Here is an 18,642-nt window from a genome sequence, read left to right as displayed (position 1 = left end):
AATTTTACATGATATATTCCACTGACATTATAACTAAAAATAAAATACAAATTAGATAGAAGCACAATGCTTTGAATTTTTGAAAGATTTGGTGATAATCAAACATTTGTTGTTTTCAGCATTGCAGGCCACAAACATTAACTTTAACCTGTTGTTGACCCAGAAATCAACTGCAGGGAAGCTTAATCTTAAATTTTGTAAAAAACTGAAACTATAATTTCTTCCTTTAAAGATAGGTTGTTATTTCTAATATGACACAAAAAATCAAATGAATAATCTATATAAAATTAAAGTCTTTTTCAACAGAGTTCTGGTAACTTGTCTTACAAAATGCAATTCAGAATAGATTTTTTTCCTGAGAGCTAATTTGAGAAATAAGATCACAATTAAAAGCTTCAAACAAACTTATATTTTATGTCCCATACTACACTAAACAAGTACAAATAAACTGTCAAGGTCGTAGATATTGACAGATAATATAGTAAAAATGGACATGAATTTATATTTAGAGATTTTATGTTACAAAAATACAACTGAAAAAATCCTTTCAAAGAAACAATAAAGCAGAAAATTTACAAAAACAAACAAGAGGCTCCAAGCTTCCCTCAGCTGGTTTGAGATGGTATGTATGCATTATATTTACTTACAGGTATGTACATGTTCAATTCAGGAAAAACAAGTCTATGTCTAAAGATACAAAAATTTCTTAACTGGACAAGCTTACTAGCCAAAAACATAAACTGTTTGACCCTTAGAAAAAAAGTTCATATGTCCAAAAAGTTCAGGAATACATTATAAAGATATACCCACAAGCTAATTCCTGCCATGCAGTACATTATTCTGTCAAAGATCAAATTCTTGGCCAAAAAATATTCAATTTAGAAGTGAAAAAACAAGTTTTACATTGACATATTTTGCCTTACCATATCTTGTATGATAGGTAAACATAAAAAGAAAATAATTTGCCCCTTCCATTCAAGGTCATAAATAAAGTCTACAATGATAGTACATGACACACCCTTACATTGCAATTAACCAACATCTTAAGTTCATTCTTTGTTAAAAAGGGCAAGATTCCTTATTGTAAAATATTAATACTTTAATCTAGCGGTTAAAGGTAAAAGGTCAGTGATGAAGGTATGTCATACACCATTTATAGTGATAGATCAATTACTATCAAATTAATCTTGTCTACATCAAAGGGTAACACTATGTGGATTTACTGGTTTATATATCAAAACAGGATAATCTAACCACAAGACAAAAGGGGGGGGGGGGGCAATAAATTAAGGTCTCCTTTCATTTAAGCAGACACAAATATTGATGCCAGAGTATAATGTTTCAGATAAAGTTCCAACTGTGCGAGGTCTGCATACTCAGTCAAGGTCGTTAAAAAACTTCCATCGTCAGATACTGTATACATAAAAATTTGTCAATAATTTTACAGTGAAAGTTTTTTCCATAGAAAATATAAATAAACAAACAGAGAACAATATTGATAATCAATGACATACACACACCAGATGTGTTCGACAGACTGCCAATACATCAATACATGTACCAACAATAACAATCAAATATTATCTGTCCATGAAGTTGGGATGATTTTAAATAAAAATGTAGAGTTTATAAAATCATAAGCAACGGTTTTTGATTAGATCAAATATCTGCACAATTAACTTTATATGATGGTGATTAATATGAAGAACTTAATAAATAATATCTGAAAATGTTGAGTTCTTGATCTGACAAAATGGTATCTGAAAATGTGACAAAGAACATACATGTAGTTTAAAATATGACATTTGATAAAAATCTGTTTTCAACAGATGATTGTGATACTTTGTTATCGTAAACCTACCACTAGTAGTTAAAATTTAACACCAGAAGATTTAAATAAAAGTCAATAGACTAAGATGGACACCAAAAAATGGCAATAAACATGTGGTTATATGATGTTGACATGTAAATGTAAATTTATAAATAATTATGTGCATTTATTGGTTCAAATATTGAACAATTTACTCATAATTTTACTAATAAATTTATGTGATTTCTGATAATCTAGCATTTTAATGATATCAGAATTTTAAAACCTGCCATTGATGTGTTGCTTATAATTTACTCTGTCATATTTTTTACAATTATCATGATTATTGTACATCTTGAAAATTTGTGAATTTACATTATCTTTTTAAATATACTTTTCCTCGAAGAATTGTCAATTACACATTATATTATTAACAAATATATATATAAATATGCACAAACTAATTGAAGAAATTAATATATATGAACATACAACTTTGTCATTCCATCATTCTAAATAAATTATACATTTTTACTCCTATCAAAGCTAATAATACTGTTGAGAAAGTCACACATTTCATAATAAATTACTCCCTTATTTTCAAATATAGCTAGTTATCTATAGATATAGCAATTATTTTTCGATGTAAAACTTTGAACAATGATGACCAATTTGTTTGATTGATTGCAGCTTGCCCTACACCCAGTGGCACACTTGTGCTGAAGTTATTTATAAAGAAAAGACAAATTTGTATAATACTTAGGCCAAGTTTGAGCCAACATCTTATGGATTATGCATTGGGTCTTTTAAGGACTTGCTGGGAACTTGAGATACCAGAGTACCCTCCATATATAGCTAGTATGCACTTACAATTGGATCTATTATAGAAACTGAGACAGAAATTTGCATGTTTTCTTTATGGACCCAGTCCACTCTGGTATCCCATGTTACCAGCAATAACTGAATACCAATCAAATGTCAATAAACTTTGAAAGTATGTCCAGAGTCCAATGACACTTTCAAAGTAAGGTCAAAGTTTAATGACACATGTCAAGTATGATCTCATTATAGATAATTCTTCAACAAAATATTGTTAACAGATATCTGGTCTTAAAAATTAAAATTAAATAAATAAAGTTTGAAAATGAAAGACCAACATATATAAACTTCTTATATATATTAACAATCACAACCAATGAAATGTCATGCATATTAACATGGCATGGTAAAATTATTTGCAAGGACCTAGTCCTGAATACTTAACATGAGGTATGAAAAGAGGTCAAGAGTGAAGACCATATTATCTTGGTCAGACTGTCATATCTATACATTTTACTACACATAAAATGTGTTGGCTTAGTCACTTGTTTTGCAGCTACTTAGGAACAGATAAATTAACCAAACTAAAACCGAATGAAAATGTCATACATTGAAAATAGGTTAGGTGATAATGACATATTTGAAACAGAAAGTCAGTGAGATTAAATTAATTCAGTGGTTGTTGCTAGGTTCAAATATATAAAAAAAAAAGAGAAAAGAATCATTGAAAAATTTAAAAATTATGAAAATTATTACACTGATAAGCTATAAAAACATAAGAGATCAGCACCAAGTTTTTGCAAAAACAATTATAATATGCATAAATTGTACAACTGCAGCTATTGAACAACACATAAGGCATTTACACGCTTTCTTGTATTTTTTTCTGCTGACTTTGAAGATAATCAGCGTACAGGATTCTTGCCTGATGAAGGACTTTGTGGACATCATGTTTTCGTACCATTTTGTCAAACAACATTGCCATCTCATCATATTCTAAATGGTTCTGTATAACTATATCCCGGTGTTGTAGAAGAAGCGTGAGACAAATGAACATTAGGAATGGATTCCCACTACCAAACTCTTCAGGGGGAGGTAACTCTAACAAATTATCGTTTGTTATTACCTCAATTGAAGACAGAGCCGAGTTCATACCAGAGTCATCTTGCAGTGAATCACTGAAGCCATTTTTGGAATGATAATTTTCACTACCTTTTGAAGAAATACTATTCGACCTGTTGTCTGCAGCAAGTTTTGAATTAGAAGTTTTTGAGACTGCATCAGATTGCTTTTTCAATGGTGATACCATAATTCTCTTTTTAACATTGTCAAAGAATGATCCTTTAGTTGGGGGAGGGGTTGGTTTGGGTGCTTCAGGTTCCTCACTAGATTCTAGAGAAATATAAAACTGACTTTGTCCATGTCCACTGTCGTCCTCACAATTACTATCCTGACTGTTGTTATGTTCATCATGATCCTCCGTTTCATGATTTATTTCAACTTTTAAGTCTTCGTAATCAAACTCATTGTTTCTTTGTAGATTAAAATCTTCAGAAATTACATGGTCATCACAAAAATTACTTTTACCATTTTCTGTTTCCAAAGACTTTTCACCAACCATAGAATTAACAGTATTCTCTACTGAATTATTTTCATCTTCCTCATCTACAGTTTCAACTGTAGAATATGTTCTCTCTATATCCATGCTTTTATACCCATGAATAGGACAGGTTTCTTTGAGAGAATTGTCAATAGAAGAAGACTTGAGTATGATAGATTTTGTCATTAATTCATCATTAACTGAAGGATAGTCTTGAGACAGCATTTTGTCCTCTAATGGTGAGTTGTCATCTGCTGACAAATTGTTATTTACACTGGTACCAACACTGATCTGACTAGCATTAGTTATGTCCTTAACTTTAGAAGAATGAATATGAATACGCCTAGCCAATAACTGTGCATAAATGTTTTGTTTTGATGTAAAGGAAGGAGAAGTTGGAGGCATGGATAGAAAATCTGGACGATAATCTGGATCGGCTAGCGCGAGTTCAAGATTTGGAGGACTTGGTGGTAATGTGCTCCACATCACTTCCAACATATACAAGGAATCTTCAAATGGGAATTCTCTTTTACATTCTAAAAGTAACCATCGGTAACAGAAAAACATGTCTGAAGCATTCACATTTTTAAGATATTCGTAAAACACAGGATCATGAATTCTGATCAAATCTTGAAGGTGTTGAAATTTGGTTTCAATAGCATTGCCATTAAACAAGAAATTTGTCCGTAATCTGTTCATCAATGCACAAAAACATAAATAAGCTTGAGCTTCATCTTTTTGTATGACAAGAAGAGGGGAAGCAACATCGCTCATTCCTTGACAGTATGATACCTCAGGATGCGTCACAGCATAAGTTACTAAAACATGAAATAAAGTGATCAGATTTTTGTTGTCATCACTTCCTGAATAAAACTTATGAGTTCTGTCAGTTCTTAACACGTCTTTCTTTACCATTGTTGCTACATGTTTTATTTCCTCTGATAATGAACCATTTTTGAAATGCTCTTTCCAATGATCACGTAATTTGTAGTATTCATTTTCCTTAGTTTTCATATAATCAAATCTCTCTTTACCAGAAAGTCCAGCTGGAAAAATGTTTAAAAGATGTCTCCACACAACCCTTCTTAAAGAGGCTTCTATTCCACCTTGATAAATACTTAGTCTCAGTTCTTCAGGTTTTACCATATGACCAGATGAATCTAGATAATTTCTGAACTCCAAATCTGTTACAGGAGACTTGCTTGGTTTGTACTTAGATTCTTCCTCACCTTTGAAACCTAAAAAATATAAAATGAAGGTAAAAGCAATCCCTAAATAACAGTTCTAATATCTTTTAACAGTGATTTTTGGCCCAGCCTACCATCATAGAGGGACATTATGTTTTCTGGTCTGTTTTCCTGTTATTTTGGGAGATCCTGAAATACAAATATCCTTTCCACTGAACAAGGTCCAAAATTTCATCAGACATATAGCATGATACATTGTAAACCTGGGTTATAAATTAAGCTGGCAAGCGGTAAGGATTATGAAGACTTTTCTTCTTTGCTAACAAATTTACAAGCATACTCTAAAGGTACAGCAAAACTCACTTACTTTATAAGCGTAATTTCACAATTTGAGTGTCAGGGGTGATAATTTTCCCCTATATACATGTAAATATTAACAATTTGCCTTTGCAATGGGAAAAAGACATAATTTATAGTTCCTTGTCTATTTTGAATATTTATTGCATCCTTGGCTTTCAAATATTTGTAGTGTGTCTAAATCAACCAGAACTAATAGTCTAAGAAAAACATTGGATTTTAAATGATGAAAATTAAAGTACTTTATTTCATTCTGATTGCGACTATGCATACCAAATTTGACTTATCATGGCAATATGTTTGTATCTGACTAACAAGCTTAATGTTACAAATAAACAAAATGAGACCACTAAATCACGAGTTCATCTTCTTCCAAAACTTCACCATGAACAGATGATAATGAAAAACCAAAGTTAAATCTACACAAATGCACTATCCATAAACATGATGAACTAGATATCATTGAGATGGGAGCCATCTCTGTGGGCCCCGCTGTCAATAACGTGGGGTAAATAAGTTGTAAGGATAATCTGATATGAAGCATTATTTGAAGTTATTACATAGTCTCATGTGTGATTTTGATCTAAGATTTTAAGTTAAAACTGATAAATATTCTCATCTTACTTTCATAGTATAATAATGATATGACTGCATGATGTGAACTCATTGATTACTACTCTAAGGTGACTTCTGGATATATGGATTGATGTTTGAACAATATGTTTAAAGGTGCTGCCCAATTGATATTTGTCACATATTTTTAGAATTATGACTTCAATATATTATGACCCACCAAGTATAAAGTATGAAATATTAATGGTTCTCGAGAGGTAGAGCGGACACAATTTGTTAATAACAACGAACAGATGGACAGACCGACAGACTGATCTTAGACCTAGGATGCATACATTATGACACATTCTCTTGTGTTGGTTAATATATATGTTAAGTTGAAAATGTTTGTCAGGTATAAAGTATGAAATAATAACAGCTGTCCTCTCAAAATATAATGTGGATCAAATTTGTTAGCGATGGACAGACCAACAGACAGACAGACCTTTGACCTAGGAAGTGGTACATATATCATGACACACCCTCTGGTGTTGGTTAAAATAGATGTCAAGTATAATATTTGAAATCATAACGGTTTTCAAGATATAGAGCGGACACAATTTTCACCACAGGACACAGGGTTGTCAACTGAAACCAAAGTTTTTTTGACGTTGACCTTTGACCTAGGAAGTTGTACATACATCATGACACGCCCTCTGGTGGTGGTTAAAATGTATGACAAGTATATACTTTGAAATCATAACGATTATCTAGATATGGAGCGGACACGATATTCACCACAGGACACAGGATTGTCAACTCGAAACCAAAGTTTTTGACCTTGACCTTTGACCTAGGAAGTTGTACATACATCATGACACACCCTCTGGTGGTTGTTAAAATGGATGTCAAGTATAAACTTTGAAATCATAATGGTTATCTAGATATGGAGCGGACACGATCTTCACCACAGGACACGGGGTTGTCAACTGAAACCAAAGTTTTTTACCTTGACCTTTGACCTAGGAAGTTGTACATACAACATGACACACCCTCTGGTGTTGGTTAATAATCATGTTAAGTATTAAGTATGAAATCATAACGGTTCTCTAGATATGGAGCGGACACGAAAGTGTTACGGACGGACAGACGGACGGACGGACAGACTGATCACTATAGGGCGACCCGCCGTCGGCGGGGCCCTAATGAATAGCATATACCTACCCATTACTTTCTGCATTGACCTTGAAACTGTTTTACCCACTTGACTGGTCAAGGTGCCAAGAAGAGAGCCACCATCTAGATAGCCCTGTGCCCTTTGTTGTGGAAAATCAACAGGTCCAATTATATCCCAGTCATCTAAACCTATAAAATAAAGGTCAAATGAACAAGTGAAACTGCGAGCTACTGCTCACTCATGATACCCCCGCCGCAAGTAGATAATATTAATAGTGTAAAAATATGCAAGTGTTCGGTAAACAGGAAGTTGTCGAGTGATGAATCTGAAAACGCATCACACGGTATAGCTGACTTATAAAAATCCTGAAACCAAATTTCAGAAATCCTTGTATTGTAGTTCCTGAGAAAAATGTGACAAAAATTTTTAACTTGGTTATCATGTGTAAAATCATACAAGTGTTCGGTAAACAGGAAGTTGTCGAGTGATGAATCTGAAAACGCATCACACAGTATAGCTGACTTATATAAATCCTGAAACCAAATTTCAGAAATCCTTGTATTGTAGTTCCTGAGAAAAATGTGACGAAAATTTTCAACTTGGCTATCATGTGTAAAATCTGACAAGTGTTCGGTAAACAGGAAGTTGTCAAGTGATGAATATGAAAACGCATCACACGGTGTGGCCGACATATATAAATGTTGATACCAAATTACAGAAAGGGTGGATGTGTAGTTCCTGAGAAAAATGTGACGAAAGTTTCATGGGACGGACTGACTGACGGACGGACTGACGGACGGACGGACTGATGGACGGACGGACTGACAGACAGAGGTAAAACAGTATACCCCCCTTTTTTAAAGCGGGGGTATAATTATACACATAGCAATTAAAATCTGTATTTGTTTCTAATTTACACAATCAACATATTTGTGTTTCCTTTAGTTACATAAACACTTATTACACAGTACAGCTACATGTATCTAAACAATCATTTATAACAACATTCAAAGATATTTATTTAGAAAATTGTACTTTCATACACAAATTATCAAGAAATAGAAGTGCACACACTATCATGTCTTTCCTGATTTGCCCATCATGTTTAAAATTATGTTGAAATCTTGTTTTCCTAAAACTACAATTATGACCTATAGTTGATAACCTTCTACATCATTTTGTCCATGGTGGAGAGTTGACCTTTTGGCACTCATATCACATATTCTGATTTTTATATCACATAAACTAAACATTGTCAATAATCCATTTTGCAATACAAATGAGGTAAAGTTCAGATGAACCATGCCAGATGGACACGTACACCAACTATAGTTGACCAATTGCATATGCATGTGTAACATTTTGGCAGCTATCTCAGTAACAGACATAGCCACAAAAATTCAACATTGAATGAAAATGAGATCAAGGTCAATTTGTCAATAAGACCTTGCTACAGTCAAGTACACATTACATACATTACCTATTCAAAATATAGATGCCAGTTTACTTAAAGTGTCTGAGGAACAGTAAATTTAACATTTAATGATTGAACAATAAAAATTAGTTCAAGGTCAGATGTCTTGCCAGATACACATTCAGTACACTTTACTATTGTTCAAAATCAAATATCCCTATATATGAACAGTAAACAACCTAAAATTTCAAATTTCAATACCATATCAAATTGAAGATTTAGGAGGAATATATTTCTTATATCTCACATACATGGACATTTGTTGAAAGAGTGACAATGAAAACAAAATGGTGTTTCAAATACGATATATAAAGTATTGTTTACTGAACTAACCATCATCAAAAGGTTTGAGGTCCACTTTAATCTGGAGACAAGGGTCAGAGGCACTCTGGAAGGCAGCATCCATATCCCAATCAGATAACATACTCAGGTAGATCTCTTGTCCTTCATCATCTCTGGCCAGGTAACTCAAGGTAAAGTCACTAAAAACCATAAACAGTCAATACAGCATTATCAGTCACCAATTGATGAGAGTACTAGTACTTCTATGATACAACAGTGTAAATTTATTCAAGGTAGCAACAGAAAGGGGTTAAAAGGACACACTAACATCCATGCATTGTATAAATGTTTCATCAAATGACCGAATTTGTTAAACTCTCCTCTCCTTTTATTCAGGATTCAGGGCTACACCCTTGACAGTATAAAACAATCAAGGATACAACATAGTATATTTCAATCAAACTTATCTGAAGAACTTAGAACAGTAAAGTAACATTGATACTGGTTATCTTTATCCTTGATCTTTAAAGAGATAAAGAATAAAAAAAATCTACATAACACACCACTTAAAATTCAAATAGATGGGAAATGTGTCCATGGAACAAAAATGCCCCGGCTAGCATTATATAATATTATAAACAGACATAACTCGAGAACTGTAAAAGTGGCACTACCCAAATTTGTACTTGATCTGAGTTTTGTGGTAATAAGCATAATACATATGTTACACAGCATTTGGTTGAGGCAAACTTAAGTAAGAGAACGGAACCCAAACATTCAGCACTTTTTCCATTTGTAAAGGGGCTTACCCTAGAACAGTAAAAATGATGTCATCAAAAATTCTAAATAGACCTGTGTTTTGTTGTAATAAGCATTATGTATAATTATCATAACATTTGGTTGAGCAATTTTGAGATGTACGGAGAGTTTGGACATACAGTAAGACAAGGGTAAAACTTAATTCCCTCTCCGCTACGGTAGAGGCATAACTACTGTAAATTCATTACTATTCATCATGTGTAATTCTTGTGGATATTATGAGTGTTGGCACATGGTGAACCATAAATTTAAATGTTCATTTTTTTTTTAGGGCAAATATTGGTACAACATATTATTACTAGCTTTAATTGTCTGTAGCACTTGGGAAAAATTTCATCATGTCATTTCAAATATAAGTGGCCATGGTCACTACCTGTTTATGGATTAAAAAAGTACAATTGATATGGAGATATGGGCTGTTATACACTACATATCTATTGTTAAATATTACTTTATTTACCCTTTTATGCTGAATGCACTTGCTACAATGTGCTGTAACATCTCAAATGATGTTATCTGAGGATCCAGAGAAAACTTCTTGCATTCTGGCTGCATGAACCCATCATGTTTCTGAAAAAATACGTTCATGTGTCTATAGAAATAAGGTAGATAGTAACTTAAGTATATCTTAATGCAAGCTGAATAAAAGTTGGTTTTTTGTGTGATAATAAGGTTTGAGTCTGTCCTAATTTTGGGACAGCCATTTAGTCGGAAACTCCATAAGACCAACACTTCAATTTTAAATTACCTTGAAATACCCTTTCATCATGTTTATGTGTTCCCCTTTCACATATTACTTTGTCTATGTCATTGGACAAATCTAGCAAAAAATAAAAATAAGGTCCTGGATCTAAGCATGTGAATTTTGGCCGTTACTTGACCATATAACATTCAGATTTTATGGATGTTAATCCAAATCTTTAAATACGAGTATGCTTTTAGAAAATTTAAATTTTCAGCTCTTGTAGAGTTCTAGTTTATTTCAGATTTTCACTCCATGCATGAGTGAAAGAAATTGGCCCTATCTACACAAATGAAATTGAGAATAGAAATGGGGAATGTGTCAAAGAGACAACAACCCGACCAAATAAAAAACAACAGCAGAGGGTCACCAACAGGTCTTCAATGATCTATTTGCACATGATGTACTAACAAACAAAATGTACTTTCATACTTATAATATACCTATAGTTATTTCTGAAATGTAAATTATACTGATAAATATTTCTCTCTACATCCTTCCTCCTTTACATACAATAACTTTTAAAATGGTTATTCCTGTTTTTACATATGCAAATTAAATTTGTACATTTACTAGGTACTTGAAAAATTTAAATTGTTTAAAAAGGTTATTAACTCTGCACTCCAAATGCAAGAAAATTATGTGTGTCTAAATCTAATCAGATAAATCTGTTTATCAACTTGTCTACTTTTCAAGTTCAAATTTACACTGAATATGAATATAAATATCATAGTGAAATTTTGAAGGTCAGGCTATTGCAACATTTTTGAGAATTTGAATAAGCAGATAATTTTTCAAGATATGACGATAGTACACTTCTGTTTCCATTTTTAAAGATTGATAGACATTTATCATTAAATCCATATAGACAATATTTTTTTCTTATATTTTAACACCCCCCCCCCCCCCCCCAAAAAAACAACTTTAAAACACAAGGAAAAGATACTTATTTAGAGGCAATAAAAAATGTAAACAGAAAGACACACAAATTAAACCAATAGAAAACCTAAATAGACAGCAAAAGTTCACAAAAATGTATGCCTGTTATTTTAATTCAATATTTACTGGTACAAATCGTTGATGGTGGTGTTCCAAACTCACTACTTTTACATATATATAGATTTATATCATAATAATGAAGAAAAAAAACATTCCTAGGTGAATAAAAAAAATGCTTTCTGAATAAATTAAAAAAAAAAATTGTGAACATTTATTTTGTTCACATTTTTTCAGGAAATAAATGAACATTTAGGATGAAAAATTATAATGAGAGTTCAGTATTTTTTTGTTTGTGCTTCAAACGACATTTATCTTCTGTCTGTTAGACACATATGATGCCAAGTGGTTCTTGATTAATACAGAGGAAAAATAATGATTCTGATGTTATGCACATACAAACATACATGTACAGTGTTCTCCCCAGAATTTTATAATACATGTAGCACCATGGAAATTTACATTGCACTGGTTTCCCCAAAAATATAGCACCATAGCCCCTATACATTCAAGTATATAAAGTCATACAAGATAGCACAATGGTAAAAATATTTACCATTGTGCTATCTTGTATGACCGGTACCATGGTGCTTTAAGGCCCTGGGGAGAATACTACACATATATATTACCGTATATGTGTACAAACATTCTACAAAATAAGTGTTTGCTTGAAAACTGCAGAAGTTACTGGACAAAAAATGCACCATATGTTAAATTTAGTAAAAAAGCTCTCATTCTATAAATAATTCTTTAAAATAGAGTTGGAATCTTAAAAGGAAGAGGTGTAACCTGTAGTCTCAAGTCGTAATACAATCTTAAAATCGAGTCCTAAAAAATACTTATCATTTGTTATCAAATAACATACCTTCTCAGTTTCTAATAGTACTGAACAAAATTTCCTCTGTTTAAAAGAGTCCTTTATAGTCAATAAAAACATTGTTTTAGAATTCAATCCACTGCTAGTTATATATGTTGGTTATATTTTACTACCCAGTCTAATTATGTAATGAATCAGATTTAATTTTTATTTCTAGAATAAAATTGGATAACTACTTCTATATTATCCCCACTTGAACTCCCAACTTTGTCATGTTATATAAAATTTTATTTTAGAAATCCCATTTAACCAACATGACGATAATGGCATCATGAATTTTTAATACAATGTGAATAATTTTTCTTCACTTATGATCCTAATTAATGTTTATATAGCTCCCTAACCAATGCAATCAGGGACCTTGATAAAATGAGAGATTAAATATACTTTTAACTTATATAATCTTGTTGATCAGATATTATTTTGTTGTTAGTCCCTAGTAAATATAATTGAGATTAGCTTCAAGGTCTTCGACTTAAAGGTTATTAGCATATCCATTGTATGATAATGGGTTAATGCACTTAAAATATAAACTGACAAAAAAAATGACAATTCAGCATTTTGACATTTGTCATAAATATATGATATTATATAATAACCTTACTTTAATTCAAAATTGTAACATGCAATTAAAAAAAACAATGCACACTGCAATATGCCAATTGTTTTCATAATCAGAAACTGGAAAGAGAATTTAAATTTGTCATGTTCAATTATTCTTTTTATTTCGAATTCTTCTACTTTTCCATGATTCTGAAAGATTCTTAAGTCACAAACATTACACCAACAAATAGGAATTATACATTCTTAAGTCACAAACATTACACCAACAAATAGGAATTATAAATTCTTAAGTCACAAACATTACACCAACAAATAGGAATTATAAATTCTTCAGTCACAAACATTACACCAACAAATAGGAATTATAAATTCTTCAGTCACAAACATTACACCAACAAATAGGAATTATAAATTCTTCAGTCACAAACATTACACCAACAAATAGGAATTATAAATTCTTCAGTCACAAACATTACACCAACAAATAGGAATTATAAATTCTTAAGTCACAAACATTACACCAACAAATAGGAATTATAAATTTTTAAGTCACAAACATTACACCAACAAATAGGAATTATAAATTCTTAAGTCACAAACATTACACCAACAAATAGGAATTATAAATTCTTCAGTCACAAACGTTACACCAACCAATAGGAATTATAAATCTTCAGTCACAAACATTACACCAACAAATAGGAATTATAAATTCTTCAGTCACAAACATTACACCAACAAATAGGAATTATAAATTCTTCAGTCACAAACATTACACCAACAAATAGGAATTATAAATTCTTATATCAAACTAATGTAAGTGATGCAAAAAAAATTCAAACCATATATACTAAAACCAAATTATATGTAAGAAAAACTTTCATTTACTACATTAACATTTGTATATATCATGTACATGTATATACATTGTATGTGTACATATATTAGATATATAGCAAACAGCAATTTACATATTGCAGATTTGCCTCATTTTTGGAAGAGATTTTAACTTTATGTACATATATATTTATATCATACAATGTACATATATTTCATGAGATATATATATGTTAGTCTTTTAAATTGAATGTATTTGGGTTTATATATTGTTACATATTAAGGAAGGAGGAGGTATGATACCCACCATTATTTGCCCAGTAAATTGCCAAAAAAAGTAAAATTATTCAAGCCTTTCAAAATTATGTATTTTATTATTTCTTGATAAATGAACAGGTTTATATGATGGACACTTCAGTGCAGAAAGGTCTCTTTTTATGTCACTATGTTTGACCTTCAAAGACAATTTTAGGCATAGTTTTCAGACAAAAACAGATACACAAATGTGCGAGTCATAGACTTACTCAAAGGGATACTTTATCTTTGTAAAATACATAGTGTAGCAATATATCATTTTGAGTAAATACTTGGCTTATATTAATGACAAATTCTCAAAATAAGGCTATTTTGACAGTTTTTTGCAGGTTTTTTTAAAAACTAATTTAAAGAGTTATGAAGCCCTGATACAAACATGAGAGACAATATAAATTCTGACAGACTAATGTTCAGGGGAGATAATTTCAAGGATTAAATTTTCAGCTCTCCCTTGACACCATTTGCCAGTATGGTCTTGAGGAAACGATGATAGTCCTTTATAAGGAGACCATAAACGGCTGACGCGTGTTAAGAGAGAGCCATATCTCTTGCAGGTAAAGAACACCTGTGTAGATTTCGAAAGAGAGCAGGCTAATGCCGCTACAAGGCAGCACTTGCACCCACAAGGTGAAAATGGATTAATATAATTACAAGAACTTGTTTCTCAATCTACTATAAATAAATGTCTGAAGGATGTTAGTGGTAGATGTAGAATACTTTTGATTTTCAAATTCAAGAGGCTGAAAAGTATCCTCATCATTGTTGGTCTAAGATCTTGGTTTTGAAGGGGAATTCTGTTTACACTGTGATGCATTGTCTTTATGTTGAATCCAACTTTAAACCATAATTAAATTGCATTTTCTTTTGGAGATAATAAGGACAAAATGTTTCATCTTTCTTTACAAAATGTAGATTCTTTTTTGGATGCAGACAAGGTATCTCTCTTTGTTTTTATTAACTATGCAGTAATATTGTTAATTACATTAAGTAATGTATATCACTGCATCATTACTGGTAAAAATTTGAGTTATAAATAATGTGTTTGCAAACATTCTGTGACCCATATATTACCTATTGAGATAGGGAGATGGACACATATTCAGAGAAATAGACGAACTTGTAAATTGTGAAACTCAAAAGATCTGGGAGATAACTTTCATTATATGAGGACGAAGTCCCCTATTACAGTAGAAAAATCAATAAAAAAAATTTTAAAAATCAGGAAAACTTCCTGAATTTTTCATTGTACTAATGAACTCAACATCGTTCAAATTTTTTTTGTCGCTTTTTTGAATTCCCACATTTGCACAGAACGCAAAAATCTACTTCCTTCTTCCAATCTCGTTGTCGTGAGACTTTTAGTAGTCTAGAAAAATATAGGAACTCAAGGAACACAATACCAATATTTCATTTTTAATAATTCTTTGTCTTTGATCATGTTGATATGAATTAACGTTACCTGATACATTGCGTTTCTTTGTTTACCGTTGACATTGAACATGACATCATAACCTAAATAACGTCACAAGTAAAATCCCTATCAACAGAACCAAAATCGGAAAAGTTAAGGTATTTCCATTTTTTTTTTTAACAAATATGTAAGTTACAAAAAAAATAATTCATACAGACTTCGTCCCCATTCACAGGATATGCCTGCCTTATATTATTATGAAGTGTAAATTAAAGAGATGTCAGTATAAAGTCAAAGAAACACATGTATTGATAAAAAAAATATGTTAATATCAAAGTATATTGATGTTTTTAAGAAGTTATAAATTTAAACAAAAAAATCAAAATTGAGAAAGCTGTGTACTTTCATTAGATTTATAAATTCCCAAGTGTGCCTTCTTGGCTAAATGCTATCAGTATAATTGTAAATAGTGTACATATTTTTCTCTGTGTAACTGTATTTATGTCTGTATTTATTGATGTCATGTACAAAAATGTACATGTAGTGTCTGCATGTATACCATTATAATTGCAAAGGTTTGACAGATTAAAGATACACAGACATGCACCCAATATCTTTTTAATTTATTAATAAAAAATATAAAAACAATTCAAGAATAAATATATTATATGAAACAAAAACATAGTACAAGGAAAATGCTACCTGAAACTCAGTGAAAACATTCCTTTGTTAACACAGTTTTACATTTAAAATGTTTGACTTTATAAATAATTTGTGCAAGACAAGTATTTGTATAGAATGAAGGCCATATTACTATCCGAATCTCGTCCAAAACAAACTGTTCCAGGTGTTTTTGTAAATCCTTTGGGCAATAAATTACCAACATAATTTGTTGTTGGTGTTATATTTCATGTATGATACTCGATACTTCTACCTCTGAGTAACAACTATGATCAGTCTGACTTTTTTTCAATTATGATTATGTGCAGTTGATCTAATAAAAGAGGCGCTAAGGGTATACATTTACTGGGATTCTGAGTAGATGCATATGATAGTGCTCTGTGCATCATCAGCAACTGGTTGCAAAATGGCTAGGACTGTGGGTAAGGTCTAAAGAACAATGTCAATTCAATACCTTTATTTTCACTCGAATGACCTCTCTACGTTCTGTAATTCCATAAAACCCTGACATATTGACAAGTAACTATCACGTCAGTGTTGTCATCTGTTCGAACAGTAGCTCCAGCTGATTAACGTCACCCATCAGATACCGGAAGTCACAATAATTATTCCAGGTTGACATTGAGTTTTCCTGGAAAGGGTAAATCTGTATTTACAGTGTAAAATATTGACCAAAAGAAATAATTTGAAAAAAAAACATCAATATACTAAATATACCAATCAAATGTTGTAACACAATATCAACAGTATATTTCACTTAAGTATGCATGATAGGACAATAAGTTACCTATTTTATGGCCTGTATTCCCTACTACTTAAATGAAATAATCCAATAGACTGGTTCAAAATATCAATAGGGTACCAGGTGAATTAAAAACAGAGGGTCTATTCGGATGAACCAGAGATATATATACATATGTGTATATATGTCTCTGATATCATCAACAGTAATATTAGATAAAAGCTCAATAAGTAATCAATTAATTTTTTTAAATCCGTAAATTGACGGTATCATTAGCAAGGAATAGTATATTTACAATTTCTTGTCATTTGTATTAAAGGCCTATAGATAAATAAAAACTATGGAAACCAGTTTGCTTTAGCCAGTTTTAAACATGGATCCTTTCAAAATAGGTTCAAATTTAGAACAGTTAATTTAACAAAATATAACATGAATAATAAGACAAAAGAATATTCATGATAAAAATCATTGAGCACATAAAAGTACATTTTCAAAGTAGGGGTTAATTGTAGTGTAAACTTGATCTACTCACTCACAATTAAGACAATATGTCACAGGTACTAAATGAGAGTTTGAAAAGAAAATATATCTACTGTATACGCGAACAGGGATGAATGTGCTTTTCAATCGGCAGGGTAATAAGGAAGGAGGACTGATATGAAGAAAGATTTTGTATCTTTCTAGATAAATATTGCCAGAACGGCTTCGAGTGGGATTCCGTCTTTGGGAACGGCTCACAATGCGGGGTACTAGTTCTTTTAATATTCACACACAAGTCGACAGTTCAATACAGTAAACATAAACAAATTGGTAAAATCCAAATTCATTTAATAAAGTCCAAATATAAAATAACAGTGTTACAAATTAGATATTTTCAACCAAAAACAATATATGATTGCGATGGAAAGTCCGATTAACGAAGTTCATGTGCTCTCGATCGTTGGCATATCCAAACGGAGTCCCAATATACAAATTTATCTTTCTTTAAATACCAAATAACGTTGCTATTACAACACAGTTTGTAATGGTCATTTCGTCAACAGAAATTAGATAACAGATTGATTACGTTTATCAAAGAGAGTTACGATAGGTGATCAATTTATCGGTGAATCAAATTGTGTGTGTATTTGATATGACCGTATATTCAATTCTTTATTACTTTAAACACATTATGCTTATCAGTGCAATAAATACAAATACATTTCTATAACACAACATGACATAATACATTAGAGAAGCAAATAAATATCAAGTATTGACCAATAACAGTTTGGTCCTATGATTAAGTGCATTAAACAAGAATTTACACAAATTACACAAATCTTTTACATTTTTCAGTGCTGAGAAGTTGCACTAATTTGAACGACGATGGACGTCTATAATAATAAGGTTTAATAAAC

The 18,642-nt window shown here is 31.4% G+C and overlaps 1 protein-coding gene across 2 annotated transcripts; it reads right to left on the bottom strand.

Moving 5' to 3' along the window:
* Window positions 1–3,357: 3,357 nt before the first annotated feature.
* LOC143048129 (TBC1 domain family member 25-like) lies at window positions 3,358–17,107 on the bottom strand. 2 transcript variants are annotated; one of them, XM_076221628.1, is made up of 5 exons: window positions 16,955–17,107; window positions 10,538–10,647; window positions 9,310–9,458; window positions 7,550–7,690; window positions 3,358–5,467 (listed from the first exon to the last, which is right to left on the bottom strand). In XM_076221628.1, exons 1-5 carry the CDS (start codon window positions 17,009–17,011, stop codon window positions 3,492–3,494), a joined length of 2,433 nt encoding a protein of 810 aa, XP_076077743.1. In that variant the 5' UTR covers window positions 17,012–17,107; the 3' UTR covers window positions 3,358–3,491. The 2 variants fall into 2 exon arrangements, with proteins under 2 accessions (XP_076077743.1, XP_076077735.1); XM_076221620.1 differs by lacking the exon at window positions 16,955–17,107 and adding an exon at window positions 12,681–12,834.
* Window positions 17,108–18,642: the final 1,535 nt, after the last annotated feature.

This window comes from Mytilus galloprovincialis, chromosome 1, assembly GCF_965363235.1.
Source record: "Mytilus galloprovincialis chromosome 1, xbMytGall1.hap1.1, whole genome shotgun sequence".
Lineage (NCBI taxonomy): Eukaryota > Metazoa > Mollusca > Bivalvia > Mytilida > Mytilidae > Mytilus > Mytilus galloprovincialis.
The sequence above is the reverse complement of the archived record's forward strand: the minus strand, read 5'-3'. Positions and strand labels throughout refer to the sequence as shown.

Bases quoted from the DNA above. Each gene is read 5' to 3' on its own strand.
- LOC143048129 (XM_076221620.1), bottom strand. From the start codon at position 12,752: ATGTTTTTATTGACTATAAAGGACTCTTTTAAACAGAGGAAATTTTGT. The intron at 9,459-10,537 runs GTAAATAAAGTA...TATGGTTTTTAG, and splicing joins AGTGCATTCAGCATAAAAGG to TGACTTTACCTTGAGTTACC. The intron at 5,468-7,549 runs GTAGGTATATGC...TATATTTTTTAG, and splicing joins GTCAATGCAGAAAGTAATGG to GTTTCAAAGGTGAGGAAGAA.